At 54.7% G+C, this 20752-nt stretch overlaps 1 protein-coding gene across 2 annotated transcripts in view; it reads right to left on the bottom strand.

Annotated features, from left to right (window-relative positions):
- Positions 1–20752, bottom strand: part of VAV2 (vav guanine nucleotide exchange factor 2) — a 232918-nt gene that overhangs the window by 92576 nt on the left and 119590 nt on the right. For both annotated transcript variants that reach the window (XM_033238640.1, XM_033238639.1), the window contains exon 3: positions 8337–8395. In XM_033238640.1, coding sequence (XP_033094531.1) covers positions 8337–8395 — 59 coding nt within the window. The remainder of the gene's footprint in view (positions 1–8336; positions 8396–20752) is intronic.

Genomic DNA, 20752 nt, shown 5'->3' with positions numbered 1-20752 from the left:
GTTACTGTATTTCTGAACAAATGTGTCTCCTTCACACCATCATCCTCATGGTGGCAACCGCAGAGAGGACACACCAGTGTTCCCTAGCCCTGCCGCTCGGTTAGGGGTGCAGGGTGGGGGCACAGCCCCCGTTGACCCATTGGGCCCCCCTCGCCATTTCTGTGCTGGACATAGACTCACCCCAGGTCGTACTGGCCAATGTGTGCCATGCACTTCCCATGTGCCAGGCCCAGAGAGTCACCCGATTCTCCCACTCAGTCCTTATGAAAACCCCACACACAAGATGCCATAGTCACCCTATTCACAGACGACATCCCAGGTCTTGTAGGTGGCAAGACTAGATTCCAGCCGCCAACCACTCAGCTGTCAGGTAAAAGCCGCGTCAGGCCCTGGACAGCGGGAATGGGTTCAAAGCCTTCTCTGTGGGGCCAGGTGCACACTTCTGGTGGCCAGTGGGCCAGGCTGTGGCTTTAGTACAGCAAAGGTCAGTGTTTGCTGTCTCTGCAGATGTGGCCTCCCTCTACCCCAGGGCCACTCACTCCTTCCCAAGTGTGGGTCTCCGGTCAGCAAGCATGGGGAGAGGGTCGTCGGCCAAGAGAGGGTGGAAGGCTTGGTGCAGAGCTGCCCCCATGCTGAGCAGCAGAACTGGACACTAGGCCAGGTCTAGTGCATGGAAAGGGAATCCCTCAGGCACTGGGGAGGCCCTGCCCCAGCGGCCTCTGCTGACATCACCCCTTGCTTGTCCCCTCTCTGCACTCTGAGTACCACCCACCAGCAGCAGCTCCCACAGGTGTGGCAGGTTCCAACTGACAAGCACCCAAAAGGCTGGAGCGGGGCAGGGAGCGGCCGAGCACAGTCTGCATCACCCTGCACTATGGCCAACCCACACATGCCATGCCCCTTTGCTACACCAAAGCGCTTGCCCACCGACGGTCAGCTCTGTCACTAGCCTTGGCTGCCACATCAGCATTGGCATCCCTAAATCAAAGAAACCAAGCCAGGCCTGAGTGCCCTGGGCTCTCCCTCCCCGTGCCAACACTGCCCAGACAGGACAGCCGAGCACCCTCCCTTCACCCGTCCTCACCATGAGGAGCACCAGCCCTTGAGAACCTGCAAGCAAGCCCCAGGGAGGATCCAAAACACTCTGGGTGCCTGCTGCTCCTGCTGGCATGATCCCTACATTCAGACTCAACTGCTGGAGATACTGGGATACAGAATGAGCAAGATCCAGGCCTGCTGGGAGCTCCCAGTGCAGAGATATGTGTGGGCACATGAGCATATATACACACACACGTGCACACACACATACACCCATCTGCACATTGACACTCCATGAACCTGCACACACATCCCCATCTGCACATGCACACACACACCCCATACACCTGCACACACACACACTCCATGCACCTGTACACACAAACACATCTGCATATGCACACATACCCCATGCACCTGCACACACACACACTCCATGCACCTGTATACACACACCCATCTGCACATGCACACACATACCCATGTGCACCTGCATACACACCCCCACGTGCATGTGTACATACACACATGCACACACCCATACACACGCACCATCTAACACAGTTTGCTCAGCCTAAACTTGGAGGCTCCAGCCATGGCTAGACAAATGCAGAGGAGAGTGGTGCAAATGAGGCAGTGACCACGCCAGGCCAGAGTGCTGGGCCTGCCCAGTGCTATTCTTCACTGAGTTGCCGCTGGCTTGCGCTACTGACCAGGGCAACAAGGGCGTGGAACAGGTGCCAGATTGATGGAGCAAGCCAGCTGGTGACTCGAGTCTACCCTTCAGAGAGCTGGCTGCTGTGACCAGAAGCAGGCTGGAGGGGGCCGGACCCCAGCCTCGAAGCCCAGCAATCCAAAGGTGGCCTCTTCTGACCTCCCCTCTCCAGGAAGGAGTTTAATATCTTCCAATTACTCCCCTCCCACTCCCTATGCAGAGGAGGTTGAATCCATTATTGTAATGAAAGGAAAGAAAAAGAAAAAAAGACTCTCCAATTAGGCTGGCCCAGGGACTCACATGTCATCCTGTCCCCTCACAGCAGACCCACTGAGGACAGGTGGCCAGGACGTTTGATGTCACCAGGTGGGACAATTAAACCCATCTTGCTGGCGGGATGAGCTGCTAAGCATATAATGACTGCCACTTCCCGTTCCCATCTCCTCTCAGCCCAATTACCTGGAATTAAGCAGGCAGCACCAGATGGGAAAAGGGACACCAGCTCGGATGGAAGAAAGCGTTGAGAGCCGGGGATGCTGTGCCCAAGAGAGAAGGCTACAGGAGCCACAGCAATGTCTTCAAACACACCAAAGACTCCGGGGAGAAGAGGCCGGGACTCTTGGGGCAGGACAAGGTGTTGGCGTGCTTATCCTTCACCTTGAATAACAGTGTGCACAGAGGGTAGCACATTCGTTCACGGAGGTGTAGGAACTGCAGAGTCTGCCAAGGTCCACTCACGGAGCCTCTGGCTGAGATGTCTCACTTGAGAGGTATTTGGTACCTAGTAGGTGATCCGGGAAGGCAAAACCAGGTTTGGGAGTGGAAGTCAAGGATGCAGCCCTCACCACTGCATAGACTTTCTCATTATCTGGGCCACCCAGCAAGGAACGGGGTTCCAGTGCCCTCCCGGCCACTGCAGGAGCAGAGGCTGAAAGGAAAGAACTCAGCAAGAGGCCATCTCTGCAAGCTGCCTCTATATCCCGGGAAGGCACCCGGCCTCTCCCTACATGAGCCACATCTTAGGTCTGGTTGCTCAGTGCTCCGGGATAAAGCTCGCCACCAGCTCCCCCTGCACATGGGAAGACCAAAAGGCGGGTCCTCAAAGCCATAAGAAAATGCGAGGTCACCGCTTACAGTTCCTAAGGTTTTGTTGTGCTTAGATTCGATACGGGTATGTCTGATATTCTAAGAATTCACTTCATATTGAAGCAGGAAGTTCCAGCTTACGTCCATTTCTCTCACTCCAACCTCAGCGTGACCCCTGTCCCCTGTCTTGCAGCCGTCACAGCAATGCTATTCACAGGAGCCAAAAGGTGGAAACAGGCCAAAGGTTCATCACGTGATAAATGGATATGCAAAATATGGCCCGGCCACACAATGGAATGTGACACGGCCATAAAGAGCAACGGCGCACTGACTGGCTACAGCTGAGTGAACCTTGAAAACAAGATGCGGAGTGGGAGGAGCCACGTGTGAAAGGCGCGCACGGTATGATTCTGTGGACACAAAACATCCAGAGCAGGCAGACAGAAAGCAGGCTGGGGGCTGCCCGAGGCTGGGGAGGGCGGTGACTACTCACGATAACGGGTTTCTTTCTGGGGTGTGAAGATGTTTTGAAAGCAGATAGAGGCGGTGGTTGCACAATACTGTGAACGTACTAAATGCCACTAAATTGCATACTTTAAAAGGGTTACATGTATGTGATATGAATGTATTTGAATTTTTAAAAGTCCGAAGCAGAAGAGAGGGTGGCAGAGCTGGGCCAGCACGAGACAATCAAAGCCAGGAGCCCAGCCCAGCAAGGAGCCAGGGCTGAGTCCCTCCATCCGGACTCCATGCTGATATGTGCCCCCCACCGGGACCTCATGCTGGTATGTGCCCCCCACCAGGACCTCATGCTGGTATGTGCTCCCGACCAGGACCCCATGCTGGTATATGCCCAGACATGCCACATACTTGGGCCTTCAGACAGCCTCCCAGCCAATTCAGGGGCATTTGCTGCTGCTCTAACAGGTCACCAGAGAGTTGAAGAGTTGGTGGCTACAAGCAACATAGACTCTTACAGTTCAGGGGGTCAGAAATCTGAAGTGGGCTCTAGGGGCTGGCATCAAGGTATTGAGGGTCTGGTCCCTTTCAGGAGGCACCGGGGAGAATGCATCCCTTACCTTTTCCAGCTTCTGAAGAGGCCGCCTGCATTCCTTGGCCCACAGCCCCATCACGCTAACTCCGCCTCTGTCATCACATCTCCTCCTTCCGACTCTGACCTTCCTGCCTCCCTCTTAAAATTATGTGTATTTACATCTGCGAAAACCCTTTTCCTTGTCACACTCTCAGGGTTTGGGGGTTAGGACATCCACCTAGCAGCCATGGGCCTTCACCAAGGACCAGGTGCTGGGCTGTACGGTGCACAGACACACAGCAGCCGCACGAGGCAGGGCCATGCTCCCAGCCTACAACAGAAGAGACAAAGGTTCCAAGAGAATCCCTGCCCAAGGTTGTTTGGCTGATGGAAGTTTCCTTCATGGGTCCTGACCTCGTAGGCTGAGGGCACCTTTCGGCTTCCTTCTCAGGAAGTCCTATCTTTACCATCTCCTCCCTCCCAGCTGTTCAGAGCTGTCATGACCCCAAATTAGGACACCCCCAATCTGGAGAGTTAGCTCTGACCACAGCAAGATCCACATCCCCACACGCCTCGCTGGGTGCCTTCCACAAACCCCTCTCCCACTCTACAACCACAATCCTCCCCCTCGCCCCACTTCCCCAACACGTTTGATCCCCCAGCCGGCACCAGGGCGGGATTCTTAGATTAAGTCTCCAATTCATCAGCCTCTGAGAAGTATAATTGGAGCTTTTATGGAAAATCAGCTCATTATGCAAAGTGCAAGGGTTGTGAAAATGATTTTTTTGAAGGAGCACGTTGGGCTCCTATCCAGCCATGAAACGCGGGAGAGATTCCTCAGGGCTGTGGGCTTGGTTTGCGGGTTTTCAAGAAGGAAGGGGTTGTGCTAAACTAGAACCTTTTGCTAATCACTAACACTACAAAACGCTCGAAACGAAACACTTAGTGTCTTGTGAAGTGCTGGTGGCTGACCCCAGAAGGTTCAATTCCCCACGGAAATCTCAGCCCATCCGGAGCAAGGTGGGACATTGCTCAGACTCAGCCACCAAGTAGGGCTGCCTGGGAGGGTTGCCTGTCACCTGTCTCCTGAACTCTCGGGTGAGTGTGTGAACCAGTGGAGGTCTGCGCTCAACCCCAAGGGCTGCAGAGGGAAAGGACCCAGGAAAAGTCCCAGAGTGGGGCTCAGAGGAGGGAGGGTGGAGGAGAAGGGCAGGAAAGTCAGGCCTCGGGGAGAAGGGCCTGCAGAGGTCTTCCTGTGAAGCCTCGCTCTGTACTCAGGAGGCCCTTTCCTTTGGCCTGCAAACACCTCCCCTTCGTCTTTCACATCTGCCTGTCCTGTGTGCAGAAAGGGGTAACTCAGCAGACGTGGGGTGCTCAACCCCTCTACATGCCAAAGAAAAGACTGGCTCTTGCCCAGCTCCTAGGAGATGACCTCTAACCTCTAAGTCCTGGAGTGTCCGCTGGATAAGCCCTCTGGATAAGAGCGTCTTTGTACAGCTGAGGCCTTGGGCCACACAGTGTACGCTCACGATGTGGTTTATGGCAGGGCTGTGGGCAATGCAGGATCAGTGTGGCCTTGGGAGGGGCTGGGGATGGAGTAACTAAGGTCACTCTCACAGGCATGCCCAACCCCACTGACCACCAGTGAGGACCCCCACTCCAGGGCTTGGGTGGGCTTCCGTGGCTGGCAATGTTCTGTGGCTGTTGCCACACGTGCCTACTGTCACACACCATTGCCGGGAGAACTAAGCACTATGCAGAAGGCTCCATGGGGAGGGGACAAATGCAAACCCACGCCCGGTGTATCCTGGCTCCACCCCGGGGCCTTTTCCATTTGCTGATTTGAGTCTAGACCTTTCTCCGCAGCCATAATGGCTTCTCCTGGTGAATCCGAGAACCCGAGGATGGTCTTGGGGACCCCACACATACCCTGCTACTGTCACTGAGAACATTTAGTGAGCCCTTCTCTGGGCCAGGCCCTGTGCCCTGGGATTTACAGGTCTCATCTCAATAAATCCGAGACGCCCCCAGTGTTGACCTCATCTTGTAGATATAAAAAGGGAGGCTCGGGGAGATATCTCCAGCACGAGCCCCACAGCTAACCAGGACACAGGCTTTAGAGCTGGGTCCACCGACACGCAGCCCTGGCTCATCATGCCTCCACTCAGGTCTCCCGTGGGGCGGCAGCCTTCAGGGCTGGGGTCTGTGTTCCCAGTCCCAGGGGCCAGTGTGCCCACACGCTGCCTAGGCAGTTCCCCGACCTGAGAGGGAAGAGGGCAGGTTTCCCACTACATCTGCCAGCCCCAGGGCCAGGGCCAGCAAGCAGGGCCAACAGACTGCTCCGCCCGTCCTGGGAGGAGCGGCATGAAGCACCAGCATCGTCTTCTGGGGTTGGCTGGGTGGAGGGGCCAGAGAGGTGGTGGAGGGAGGGAGTGGCCCGGAGGGAGGGAGTGGCCCGGAGGGAGGGAGTGGCCCGAGAGAGGGAGGGAGAGAGAGGGAGGGAGGGAGGGAGAGAGGGAGGGAGGGAGGGAGGGAGGAGGGTCCCCACCCCGGGCCTCAAAGGGCCTCCCCATTCATCAGACAGCAGGACAGACATGCAGGATAGATGCAAGGCCAGCCCTTTCCACTGTCCTCACCATCCCGAAGCCACCAGTGGGCTCCCGCTGCCACCTGTAAACCCCAAAGGAAATAGGCCCTCGGAGCTTCAGACAGAGCACCTCAGCCTTAGGAGGGCAGGGGCATCCAGAGCCTGACGCAGACACAGCTGTGACCCAGGACTGTGACCACGGACTGTCTGCAGCAGGAGAGGGGATATGGCTGTGGCCACCTGTGGCAGGACCGCGCCAATGCCAAGCTGGGCCACCAGCCTTCCCAGGAACAGAATCAGGTCACTCGTCTGACGTGGGGTCTGCAGCACCAGGCCTCCAGTTTGGGAGAATGTCTAATGGATTTGGAGAAGAGATAAAAAGTCTAGTATTTTGTGCAGGAGCAATTAAAATGACTGATTTTTTGTTGCTTGACTCTCTTTCCTTCCTAATAATATGTTAAAAAAACAAAACAAAACAAGAAAAAACAGGCTAGGGAGTACAAGCACGCCACTGACAGTATTGTATGTCACGGGCTGGTGGAAGGAAGAAGGAACCATCATTTCTGGAAACAAAAACAAACAACACATAGTCTTTGTATCCAGAAATGATACTCTAAAAAAAATTAACGTGTTTTAAATGGTGCCTATTACAAACTTTGCACCAGTTGGGAAACAGCCTACACACCTGCTGGAGGGACTGGTGGGGCCCCAGAAGCGTTAGTTATCCTCTAGAAAGTACTCAGGGCGCTGGGCACCAGGGTTTCGACTGTTATTCTTTATGCCCCAAATGTGTTCTAAATATTCTTTTGTATGTGATTAATATGGAATTTTAAGAGTCTATCCTATATTTCATATTTTCAAAAAACCTCCATTCAAAGGCATTTCCGAGTCCTCTGAGAATCCAACATCGGAAGTCCCCATGAGTTTAGGAACATTTAGCCCTGCCCAGAGTCTCTGTGAACCTGAACAAATGGCCCCCACCAAGGGGCAACTGTGCCACCAAATGCTCCAGCACCCTCGTTCTGGGACCCCCCCCAGCCTGCAGTCACACACGGCGTCCCTCACGGATCACATCCGGGTGAGGCCCCTTCCCAAAATCAGGGCACCCTCATGATGTCACCTGTGCCCAGATGTGACCCCATCCTCTCTGCTCTCAGGCCAGGCTCTCTCTGCCATCCCAGCCTCTCCTTCTCACTCTGCTGCCCCTGTCCTCCCAAGGGTCTCCCAGACACACGTCCCCTACCCGTCAGGAACCTGGTCTCCCTGACCTCAATCTGTGGGTCAGAATCCACAGTGACCACTTCTTATCTGGGGCCATTCCCTCCTCTCACAGATGCCCAAGTGCCATCCAAGTGTCAGAAGCAGGAGGCAAGATCACAGGGGTCAGGGGACCCTCTGAGGCTGAACTCTGCAGTCCAAGCAGAATGAACGGAGAGTGGAGAAATTCCTTGGCTTGACTTGTCCAGATGCCCTGCACAGAGACCTGCAGCCCCTAAGCCAGGCAAGTCCACCCTGCTCCGGCCCCATCCCTGCAAACAGACCCCAGCTACCTCATTCTCGGCAGAGCCCCCGGTTCTGATGTGTGGAGAGTACATTTAGGTAGGCAATGATCTGTGAAAGGATTAATTTACTGATCTTATTACCTAAATCGAAAGAGATTTTGCAGCCGTCAGTAACATGCTTGCAAGATTTCTCCGGTGTGAGCTGAAGCCTCCCTCCCCCGCCAACAAGTTACTCGACAACACGCTGCAAATGCGTGATAAAGACACAGGCAGAGGGAGGGCATCTGCTTCCCACCCCAGTATCTGTGACAAGGCACGCCGGTGTCAACAGAGATGAAAGGACCTGGCCTTGGCAGCGCACTCCAGAGAGCTCACCTGATTCCTTTGTTCTGCGCAATGCTGTGCAGCGAGAGCCTTGACACCGCGGAGATGACCTGTGAGAGACAAGAAAAGACACTCCTGTAATTTCACAAGAAACCAGAAAAGGCATCACAGAACTGGGGACAGTGTTTTGCAGGACATTGAGAACTGTTAACTAAGTACATCACATCTGGGTAAGAAACATGGCTACAGTTTCAGAGATGGGGAAATGGGAGCCCAGAGAGGTCAAGCAACCCGCCCAAAGTCACCCAGCAGCCAGGGTACCACACACATGCAAATATCCCAGGGTTCTGCTTGCTTCCCTTCAAGCCCTCCCCTGCATGACATTTAACCAGATGCCTGGCTCCATGGAGGGTTCGGGACACAGAAGGACAAGAGCTCCAGGTGCACAGCGGCATGACGGGATCTCTCCTTGTCTCCCCTGACCAACAGATTGGTCAAGAGGAAGGTTTGGCGAGGAGCAGTAGCTGCTCCTCCTCCCTCTGCTGCCCCTAACCAGCCTGCCCTGTGATGTGGGCCTCCTATGGATAGGCAGGACCCACCTGTCTCCTGGCATTGAAAGCCCCAACACAGCTACTCCACAGATCTCCAAAGGGACGGGTGGCAAGCAGGCCGGAGAGAGGACAAGAGGCTCTGCAGATGACTATGAGGAACTTGGGGCAGAGGACAGGAGATGGCTGGCCCAGGGATACAGATTGTCACACACATGAGATGGCCAAGAAGCTGTCACAATTCACAGGGTGAATGGAGCTCCCGCATGCCAGACTCAGGCCCTGAGGAGGCAGGTGCGGCCTCGATGTTGAAACTGCACCGAGTGTGAGTCCATGTGTGTGCGCAAGTTCGCGTGTGTGGTCGTGTGTGCATGTTGCTTGTGTGTGCTCCAAGTCTGTGTGTGCACTGAATGGCTACGTGGCTGTGTGTGCGTGTATGTACATGTGTGTCTGGGGGTGGGCAACCGGAAAAGGCTCATGACGGCCACGTGCTGAATTCATAAACACCCTCCACTGGGTGCTGGTGTCATAGGAATGGAGCCCAGAGGGCGCTCTGTGTGCCGCACACCACACCAGAGAACCCCACGAGGCCATCCTGCGGTGCACATTTGCTAGACAGGAAAACTGAGGCTCGGTCAGTTGGCCAAAGCCCCCCAGCCGGATGTACCCCCCAGGCTTCCTTTCAGGCCGTTTCACTTCCAGCAGCAATTTTCAAAAGGGGGAGAGGAAAGAAAATGAACTATGGAGACAGCAGGTTCGACCAATGAGCCAGCGGCTGCATGCTGCCTTCCTGTAGGTGCTCGTGGTTAGGGGCCGGGGCCAGGGAAACTGGGGTCGTGGAAGGACAGGGTTCTTCTGTGCTTCCTCAGACAACACTCAATGGGCTGATTATGCAGCCGGCCCAGCCGCACTCCCATGCTGATGCTACAAGGGGCCTTTCACAAATAATCAGGAACTTGGCTCTGCGAGTGTTTTTGGCTTTTAAGAGCTCTAAGCATTTACGGAAAACAAAAATGAAAGCAATATTGCTGTATGTCCTTACAGTTATTTGGAAGAATGTTAGATCTCAAAGGGTTTGGCAACTACAGGGCACCCGAGCCCCCCTTACACACCTCCCACAGCAGACGTGGCTGATCAACTCCTCCGACGAGCCTGGCACAGGCCCAGAGTCCTCCTCCATGGAGTCTAAGGAGGCACCAGCCTTCGGTCAGCACTGACACACAAGAACATGTTTGTCAACCTGGAGTCAGCGCAAAGGCCCCAGGTCGGGTCGTACAGATGGAACCAGAGACAGAGAGGAGGCGTGGTGGGTGAGCCAGCCAAGGCCAGAACATGGGTCTCCAGCGCCCGTGCATCTGTGGCTCCTGTGGACAATTTCTACAGCTGCTATGACCACAGCAACCTCAGCCCCGAGCTTGGGGCGCTTTGCCCCAGGATGAACATGTCATGAGTGGCGTATGAAGGGCTCTGGAGGGCCTGCAGCATTGATGGGCAGCTCCTTCCATGGGTTCAGCGTGACCAGCTATGCTAGAGGAGCCCTGTCCTTCCATCTGCCTGAATTTCAGGCTTCCTGGCTGGCACTGGGGACAGGGGGAAGCTCAGGTGCCCACCATGGGGGACCACACTCCAGTGACCCAAAACCCAGGGCAGGCGCTGCTGGAGCAGACACCGGACCACTGAGATAGCCATGTGGTCAGATGGGGCAGAGGCGGCCCCGTATGAAACCCACTGGCAGGCCGGGCGTGGTGGCTCAAGCCCGTAATCCCAGCACTTTGGGAGGCCGAGACGGGTGGATCACAAGGTCAGGAGATCGAGACCATCCTGGCGAACACAGTGAAACCCCGTCTCTACTAAAAAGTACAAAAAACTAGCCAGGTGTGGTGGCGGGCGCCTGTAGTCCCAGCTACTCGGGAGGCTGAGGCAGGAGAATGGTGTAAACCCAGGAGGCGGAGCTTGCAGTGAGCTGAGATCCGGCCACTGCACTCCAGCCTGGGCGACAGAGTGAGACTCCGTCTCAAAAAAAAAAAAAAAAAGAAAGAAACCCACTGGCCTGAAAGGTTGGGAACAGAAGTTACCTCCTGCAGGAAGAGGGATGCCCCACAGTAGCTCCCCAGGGCAACTCTGGCTATGCCCGCCCCACTCCCAGGACAGAAAGCTGGTGTCCCCAGGGACCTGGCTCTCAGGCAATGATCAAACACCTCTTAGCCCACAGCCCCAGCCAACTCTTCCGACATCGCAAATGTCAAAGGATGACATTTTCCCTACTTTTATTACCTCGTCTGTTCCAAGTGCCGGTTAACAAACGAATGAAGACGCACAGCCGCACTTCCCTTCCTCCTTCCCTCCCTCTCCCGAAGACAGCCGCCGGGGCAGGAGGAAAGGAGCGTGTGTGCTGGGGACAAGGAACAGGGAGGAAGGACAAGGGGAAAGATGTGCCACTCGAATGGACCAGGCCTGCGGGGGAGTCCACCTGCACTGCCAGCTCCCAAAGCTTCAGGCCTCTGTGCCATTCACCAATGTCCAGGCCTCACTGGGCTGTGCTCAGTGAGACTCACTGAGGAACGAGGTGGGGACTGGAGAGCTCAGAGGACAGGCTGTGGTGGTTGAGTCCAGATCCTGGATGGCAGCCCTGGCAGCCCTGGCTCCATCCCCACCCAACCACGGCCTGTTCTGACCTAAAGGTTCTCAGACATCGGCAGCCTGTCAGCCTCCACACAGCCGCAGTACAACCTTTTCAAGATGGTGCTTTAAAGGACAGACCCTAGGTCCTATCCCCCACCCCAGAGGCTCTGGGGCCTGGGAATCTGCATTTATAGTTCAAGGCCCACATGGCTGGATATGCAGCCCACTGGGGCCCTCTGTCCCCTAGGGACTGGACAGACGGGTAACGCCACAGACTGGGTCAAAGCCTGCGGGAAGCCAGGAGCATGTCCCAATTGTCCACTTGTGGATGCCTCACAGAGGCAGGGTCCCTGAAGCCCCTACACACTGGACGGGGAAGCAGAGGGACCAAGAAGGATGCAGGGAAGGGGATGTGGTCTGTGAGCTCTTCCAGGGTAGGAACTAAGTTGGCTTTGCTGAATGATTTATCTCCAACGTCTTCACGTTGTAGGCCCTTCAGCTACAACTCCACCTGAGAAACCTTTAGATCACAATGACCATAAATGCAAAGCTCCATGCTGCAGTTTCAGCAGAGGATAGGAAGCCTCAGTGACCCCAGAGCTCAGGCACCGAAAACTCCACTAGACGGTTCCTTCCACAAAAACACTTCATCATCTTTACTTTACTGCATCGAGTTTCCAAACCGAGGACAGAGGTGCTGTGCTCACCGTACTTGCAACTTAAACATCCACAGTCAAAAAAGACAGGGCCATGAAGAAGAAGGAAACGTAGACTGTGGGATTCACTGTTGGACAATCCCCAATTTTGCATGGCCTTCTGGAAAGAACCCAGATGTCTAGCTATCCACACGTGACCTCATCCCAGTCTCCACTGCACCTCTGCACCTTCTCTCTGCGTCGTCTGCCTCACTTCTTTTTCACACCTCCTGTAACTTCATCCTTCTGTGCTGTATTCTTAGTGACTTCCTCGGTTCTATCTTCTGATTCATTAATTCTCCCTTTGGCTCCACCTAGACTACTGCTTAAGACACATATTGAGTTTTTCGTTTCAACAACCTCAATTTTCATTTTGAGAATTTCTATTTAGTTCTTTTCTCAAAGTCCATCTGTTCTTTTTGTCCTGCTGTTTGCTCATCATTTTCTCTTCTTTTCTTTTGCATTCTGTTCCTTTTATCCGAGAATAGAAACTCTCTCTCATCAATTGCATCTGCTAGTCCCCTCCCCCATGCTGATCTGTTCTTTTTCAGCACCAGCTGGCTAGTCTGGTAAACATACATATATTCACAGATTACATGTATTGTGTATAAACACACATATATATCGTTCTATGCTGTAAGTGCATCCTCAATGGGAACTGTTTTCAGTGGGTGGAGGGAGCCCCCTGAAAGCTCTGAGAGGCATAACTGTGAGGCTCTCCTGGTTTCCCCCTGGCTTTCAGGCCCCACCTCGGGCCTGGTGCCAATGCAGGATGGATCCTGCCAGACACTGTTTCCCTGCCCAGCCTGGGATGGTCAGCTGCTTCTGTGTGCCAGAGTACAGCTCTCTGGTCCCCACTGCATGGCCCTCTCGGCCTTCCTGGCTCAGCTCTCTGCACCGCGTCCATTCCATCTCCCTCACCTCCACCATGACGCAACCCCAGCTGTTGGGGCCCAGGCCCTAGGGTGGGCCTGGTTCCAGGCCTCCCAGGGGGTGGGTGGGGAGCCAAGCTGGCCTGGCTTCTCTTTCTGTCTTTGACATTCCTCTTGGTTTCTGACAATTGAGGATTTCCCTTTCTAGTTCTAAGCCTAGTAATCATGTTTTAGTTTGCATTATTTCATTTAAAGAGGGACTCTATGTGTTGAGGGGAGGGGAGGAGCCCATGCTCACTGGACCACTGTGTTTCGTAGAAATCCCTACGCCTTCCACAGAGCAGGAACTCACAAAAACCTCCAAGCAAAACAGCCGTCAAATCCCCGTGAGCCTGGGGCCCATCGGTGGGAGTGAGGACATGTCTACTCAACATCAGTCAGTGCGGGGCAACTACACTGCGATGATTTTAAAGAGGAGCCTGGTCAGGCGTGGTGGCTCATGTCTGTAATCCCAGCACTTTGGGAGGCCGAGGTGGGTGGATCGCTTGAGGTTAGGAGTTCGAGACCAGCCTGGCCAGCCTGGTGAAACCCCATCTCTACCAAAACTACAAAAAAATTAGCCAGGCGTGGTGGTACACGCCTGTAGTCCCAATTACCTGGGAGGCTGAGGCAGGGGAATGGCTTGAACCCAGGAGGCGGAGGTTCCAGAGGGCCGAGATTGCGCCACTGCACTCCAACCTGGGCAACAGAGCAAGATTCCGTCTCAAAAAAAAAAGAGGAGCCTGCCAATTTTGCCATTACGATGATAGATGATGGGGTGGTGTTTGTTTAGCACACATCACAGGGTGGCAGCGTGGGGCAGTGACATGGAAGCAGGAACTCCCGGCCACACAGGTTGAGGTTCGAATGTCAGCTTCCCCCTCAGAGCTGGGGTGACTCTCAGCCTCCCTGAGCCTGTCTCCTCAACTATAAAACATGGTCCTAACAGAGGTCTCGTCACAAGGCTGCTGGGTCCTGCAGGAGGACACACCCCTAGACGGGATGCAACACTGCCCATGAGTGCCAAGTGAGGACAAGGCCATGGGTCTGCTGGTGGTCCCAGCACTCCCTGCAGAGTCAGAGCAGGTATCCACCCACACAGGGGACCATGGGGTCCTCAAAGCAAGTCTGCAGCTGGGCAAGCCAAGGCCAGCATCAAGGCTCAACATCCAGTGCCCATCAGGCCTCCCTCCAGGAAGCCCATCTCGCCAAGTGGTGCGTGCGCAACTCTCGCTTTCTCCTTCTGGGGCCTCAGAGAGATGGAAGCCAAAAAAGTGACCCAATCACCCTGCACTTGAGCCAGTGAAGCCACTGAGGGCCCCCCATGGTGGGGCCGCCTGGGGCCCTAGGGAAGGGCGCCACGTGCTCTGACAAGGTTTACAAGTTCCCAGCACCCTGCAGGCCCCTCTCTGACCCTCGTCAAGCCTCCAGGAGTACTGGTTTTGCTTAGGGCCTCTGGAGGGAATCCCCCTTTCCATGACTCTCTGGCAGGGCCAGCCATACCCTCCTGGCCACCACCTACAGACCCCAATGCACCAGGTGAAGACAAGAGTAGCAGTGGCCAACAGTTTCCAGTGCCCCCCACACCCTGTGCAGTGCTAGACCCGAGATGTCCCATCCCAACTCTCGCCACCTGGAGCTGGAAAACGCATGCACCTTCTCCCAGAAGCAAGGCTCTGTCGCATCCAGCGACTCATCCACAGTCCTCTAGCTGGACAGCCGAGGATGCTGACAGCTGCCAGGAGAAATGGTCCAGTGTGGGGCGGTCCACCTGGCCCCAACTCAGCTGAGTGCTGGGCTCAGAGTAGCCTCCAGCATCATTTCCTAAACCAATGGAAATAAGCGACTCCTCCCACACCACCTACAGGAATTGCTCAGGCAGGGATCTGAGGTCTCAGGAAGACCTCCCAGCTGTTCCCCACCCAAGGCCCCAAGTGCACCTCAGACAGACAGACCAGGAGACTTGGAACGAGGCAGCCACTGGCTTCTCCATACGATTGTTAACTGTCTTGTTCCACGTTTAAAAGTCCCTTCGTCTTGAGGAAACTTCCCAAGGTGGCCACGGGCATCCTCGCTGCCCTCCGTGCTTCTTGATCTGAAGTGACAGTCGGGTCCTGACTCAACCCGACTGCAGTGAGCTGCCCGGGGCACAGGTCTGTGCGGCAACATGAGGCACAACCTGCCCACAGCACAGCAGGTGCCACAGGTGCCACATCCCCATGAGGTGGTGGGGCGCGGCAGGGAGAAGGAAGAGAAATGAGTCTTCTGGCTCTGGCCAGGAGATGCTCTGCAAAGAGGGAAGAGCCCAGACCGCCCTTGGTTCAAATCCGCCCTTCCCGGGCACCGTGCTGAGGCTCCCTGAGGCTGGGTTGACTCATCTGTGAGATGGGGATAATAGTGTCTACCCATGTGGCTGTAGGTGAATGAGATGGAGCCTGGCCCAAAGCAGGGACTCGCACGCTCTCAGCTTGTGGAAAGGGGACTGTGCCCGATCAGGAAGGCCCACGGAGGGACTCATGGCTACACTCCATCCTCCACTTGCTTGAATGAAGAAACGAAAACAGAGCAAAGTACTAGGCTCAGGGCCAGAAGCGCGCATGTTTGTTATGACTTTAGAAGACACCCATAGCCGCTGAAGTGTCCCTCCATCTCCTGGGAATGCCGCTCTGGCCCGTCCTATCCCTACAGCCTCACAGCTTTCCCTGGTACTTGGGATGTGAACCTGAGCACATGGTTCCTCCGGCCAAACCTCAGTCAAGACACTCAAGCCAGGCAACGGTGACCCAGAACCACCACCCAGGTGGATGCACGTGTGCCCTACAAAGGGAAATCGAGCTGGGTGCAGTGGCTCATGCCTGTAATCCCAGCTACAGTCTCACTTGAGATGAGGAGTTGAAGACCAGCCTCGGCAACACGGTGAGTCCCCATCTATTTTTTTTTTGAGACAGAGTTTCATTCTTGTCACCCAGGCTGCAGTGCAGTGGCACCATCTCCGCCCACTGCAACCTCTGCCTCCCGGGCTCAAGCGATTCTCCTGCCTTAGCCTCCTGAGTAGCTGGGGATTACAGACAAGTGTTGCCACACCTAGCTAATCTTGTATTTTTAGTAGAGATGGGTTTTCAGCATGTTGGTCAGGCTGGTCTAACCTCAGGTGATCCACCCACTTCAGCCTCCCAAAGTGCTGGGATTACAGGCATAAGCTACCACACCCAGCCTCCATCTCTTAAACAACAACAACAAAAAAGTCTTTAGGGCCAGGTGCAGTGGCTCACACACGCAGTCTCAGCACTTTGGGACGCTGAGACAGGAAGATTGCTGGAAGCCAGAAGTCCGAGGCCAGCCTGAGCAATACAACGAGACTCCATCTCTACAAAAACTAAAAAAATAAAAATAACCAGACGTGGTGGCATGCACCTGTGGTCCTGGCTACTCGGGAGGCTGAGGTGGGAGGATCACTTAAGCCCAGATGGTCAAAGCTGTAATGAGCCAGGATCATGCCACTGCACTCCAGGCTGGGTGACACAGTGAAACCCTATCTCAAAAAATAAATAAAAATTAAAAAGAAATTGGAGCCCTGAGCCGTGCTGGCGACCACGTGATGATGAGCCATCCGCCGACCCAGTCTCCTCTCAGAGGCTCTGCTGATCAGAAGAGCTGTCTGGCCCCGACCCTCCTGCTGTCATTAGCAATCAGTAAGCAGGAACTGCACAGACCTGGCCCCAGCCGCAGACCTTCCTTATCAGCCATTACCACGCATCTGGAAACACACACACACGCAGCCCAATGGAGCCAAATGGCAAGATTATCAAACTCATTTAAATATGTTGCCCCGGAAACTCACCTATCTGCCTTGGAAATCTACAGCTCCTACTGCTGCATATTCAGAAGCAAATCATTATAAATTACTTTTTCTAGCTCAGCCTGTGTTATCCTTCATTTTTTTTTCTTTTTTCACATGGAAAAGCAAGGTCAGAAAAACTTGGGGTTCTTGCCTTCAGAATGACAAGCGACCATAGAGCAGTGATAATTACAAAACATGTGCAATCACAGCTTCACATTCAGGTTTTGCCACCAGGAAGAGGCTGGAAAAACAAAAGCAAGCAGGAAAGGCACTTCTCAGCCACTGCATTGGGCAATGGCAGGGCTGTGGGGCCCGACATCAATAGTTTCTTCTTGGGAGCCAGCAGAGTGCAGAAAGAGAGGTGGGAGCCGCCCCAAGGCCCCTGAGCGGCAAAATGAAAAATGTCACTCACTCAGCCAGGCAACTGGCAGCAACTCTGAAGGGGAATGCATGAAAGGAGGGTCTGGTTGTCCTTACAAAGAAGATCAGGGCTCGAAAGTCATTTAGAAGGAAAGAAAAACGTGAGAACGTCTTCTCCGTAAATAAATAGCTCAGAATTGGCCCACTCCTCCTGGAGCTTTCAACAAAATGATACCCAAATATATGCTTCCTTACTCTCAGTGGGTCTGGTTCAACACCCTCAAATGCAGGAGTCTGACAGACCACCTGAGCCTTGGGGACCAGCAGCCCAAATCTTTGTGCCTTACACTCTGTGGGTGCTCCTTGTCTACAACATAGATGGATAAGTGGATGGGTGGGTGGGTGGATAAGTGGGTGGGTGTGTGAACAGATGGATGGATGAGCAGATGAGTGGACAGGTGGGTGGGTAGGTGGAAAGACGGATGGATGGACGGATGGATGGATAAGGGTGTGTGGGTGGGTGGGTAAATGAATGGAAGGATGGAAGGATGCATGGATGGGCAGATGGGTGGGTGGGTGGGTGGGTGGATGGACAGATAAGTGGGTAGGTGGGTGGGTGGATGGATAAGTGTATGGGTGGTGAACAGATGGATGGATGGATGGGCAGATGGGTAAACAGATGGGTGGGTGGGTGGGTGGATGGATGGATGGATGGATGGATAACTGGGTGGGTGGGTGAACAGATGGATTAATGGATGGACAGATGGGTGGACAGATGAGTGGGTGGGTGGATGGGTGGATAAATGGGTGGGTGGGTGGATGGATGGATGGATAAGTGGGTGGGTGAAGGGATGGATGGATGGATGGGCAGATGGATGGATAGATGAGTGGGTGGATGAATGGATGGCTGGAGGGATGGATAAGTGGGTGCATAGGTGGGTGGGTAGGTGGGTGGATGGATAAGTGGGTGGGTGGGTGAACAGGTAGATGGATGGTTGGATGGACAGATAGATGGATAAGTGGGTGGGTGGGTGGATGGATAAGTGGGTGGGTGGATGGATGAATCGGGGGTGGATGGATGAATGGAGGGGCAGGTGGACAGATGGTAAGTGGGTGGGTGCGTGGATGGATGGATGAATGGATGAATAGATGGACGGATGGGTAGGCGGATGGATGGATGGATGGATGGATGGATAGATGGATGGGTGGATGGACGGATGAACAGATGGTGGGTAGATGGATGCTGACTCAGAGGGATCCCTTTGCCCCAGTCCCTTCTGATGAAGTAAGGAGAGAAGAGAGAGAAGATGAGCCCCTGATGGCCAGCCTCATACCTATCTCCCTGAGTCCCTAATACACCTTTGACATTTTCTGTACAAATGTCCTCCCTCATGGTGGGGGTCACAACTACCCACCATGGAGGCACCACTGACCCTGTTTTGCAACTGAGAAAACCCAAGTTCAGAGAGGTAACATGACTCGACCAAGGTCTCATTGCTGTGGAAGGCTGAAGCCTGGGTCTGACTCAAAGTCCAGCTCCTAACAGTAAGGTACCTGAGTGCCAACCCCTGCCCAGGAGCGGGGGCCAACCCTGCCCCTTCTGAGCCCTCAGCAGGTGGTTTGGGGACAGACCCTCCAGCTAGATCATGGCTCCATGGGGTCCTCGCTCCACCCTTCCTCTGAGTGTCTGCCCCACTGGGAATGAAAGGCTGAGATTCTAGTCTGGAAGGTTCTCCCAGCTGGAATCACATCCAGGACTCTCAGGCACTGGCACAGAGGGCAGACCTGAAGATTCTTGTGAGCTCCTCAAGGGGGTGGCTGAGCAGAAACCCCCAGGGATGGCCCAGCTGTGAACGGGACACTGGCCAGGGCCAGGGATGTGGGGAGACTGATCGTCTGTGAACCAGGGCCTCAGTGACCTGGCCAACCCCAAGAGGGAAGAGAAGAAAAGGGCAGGGGCCAGCCCCAAAGAAAACTGCAAGCCCTGGCTTCCTCCCTGCATGCTCGGCTCCCAGCACCCACATCCTCCATGTTTCCATGGCTGTGCTGGATGGGTGATTGCAAGTCTAACTTCCCCCTCTTCTCTGCCATGATGTGGCCAGGCTAGAGGAAAACGGCTGATGGCGTCCTTACCCCATGCACCGTCCTTTCCCCACTGCAGTCAGTTACACCGGCCCAGCTGCCCCAACCAGCATGTCTCTCCTTGGCTTGAAGGGGACGGGGTCCTAGGCCCAGTTCCTGATACCTCTAGAGGAAACCCAAGGCCTGGAGCAGAGGCAGGAAGGCTGGCAGGGAAGCCCCGGGGGTCAATGTCGCTTTGTGCACCTTGGGACCCAGGGAAAAAAGAGGCTGGAGGGGAGAAGTGGGCCCAGATGGCCTCCTAGAGCACTGGAGGAGGCGTGCGCTGGTGGAGTATCCAGAGCAGTACGTCCTCTCCAGGCGGCCACTCCAACCATGGGGCTCTGGAAGCTTCTTGACTAAGACAGAGTCTACTGCTCACGAAGAGGGGCAGATAGGTAGACAGAAAAGCACGCAAGGGGGTGGTTCATGCCTGTAATCCTAGCACTTTGGGAGGCAGAGGTGGGCAGATCACTTGAAGCTAGTTCTAGACCAGTCTGGGCAACATGGTGAAACCCCATCTCTACTAAAAATACAAAAATTAGCCAGGTGTGGTGGTGTGCACCTGTAATCTCAGCTACTTGGGAGGCTGGGGCAGAAAAATCGCTTGAACCCAGGAGGTGGAGGTTGCAGTGAGCCAAGCTTGCACCATTGTACTCCAGCCTGGGCGACAGAGGGAGGTGGTGGGGTGGTAGGGGACGGAGGAAGGAAGACAGGAAAATACACAACGGCAATCGGACTCACATGTTAGCTGAGTGCCTGCTCTGTGCTGGGCATGTGAGGGAAGCTACAATTTAATCTGAGATGCCGAGCAAAACTGTACAGAAGCTCAGACCAGGACATTATGCCACAGCTGGGATCAAGTCCTAAGCCTGCCATGGATGATCTCAGCCACTCCTCTCTGGGCCTCGGTTCCCCTGTGTGTGGAATAAGGAAACTACAAGACATACAGATGGCAAGGGGCGTCCTGCCATCTCCCACTCCCACTGTGCTCACAGTGGAGTCACTAACCGGTCACCGTGCCCCTCCTGAAGACACTGGCCTCTGCAGCTATCTCTGCACAGTGCTCTGGGCAGATGCTGCCTATGAAAGTGATCAGCACCCAATAAGGGAGTGGCACTGCCCTGGGAAACATCTGCACCAATAGCCTCGGGTCCCCTGAGTGCTGACTGCCCACTGTCCCCAGTTCCTAATGCCAGCATGGAAGTCCTGTGTCCCAGTGCAAGCACAGACGAGGCATCAGGCGGCAGCTGCTCCCCACCAGGAAACTCTACAGGAATCAGTCGGGGGTCGGGGCTGTTGGGGGGAATTCCCCATCCTTCGTGGAAGCAGCTTAGCAGCCATCTGGTCCAAATTCTCCAGTTGTGAGGTG

The sequence above is a fragment of the Trachypithecus francoisi genome, unplaced genomic scaffold (genome assembly GCF_009764315.1).
Source record: "Trachypithecus francoisi isolate TF-2019V2 unplaced genomic scaffold, Tfra_2.0 Lachesis_group16, whole genome shotgun sequence".
Taxonomy (NCBI): Eukaryota; Metazoa; Chordata; class Mammalia; order Primates; family Cercopithecidae; genus Trachypithecus; species Trachypithecus francoisi.
Note: the sequence above shows the minus strand (reverse complement) of the source record. Positions and strands in the feature narration are given on the sequence as shown.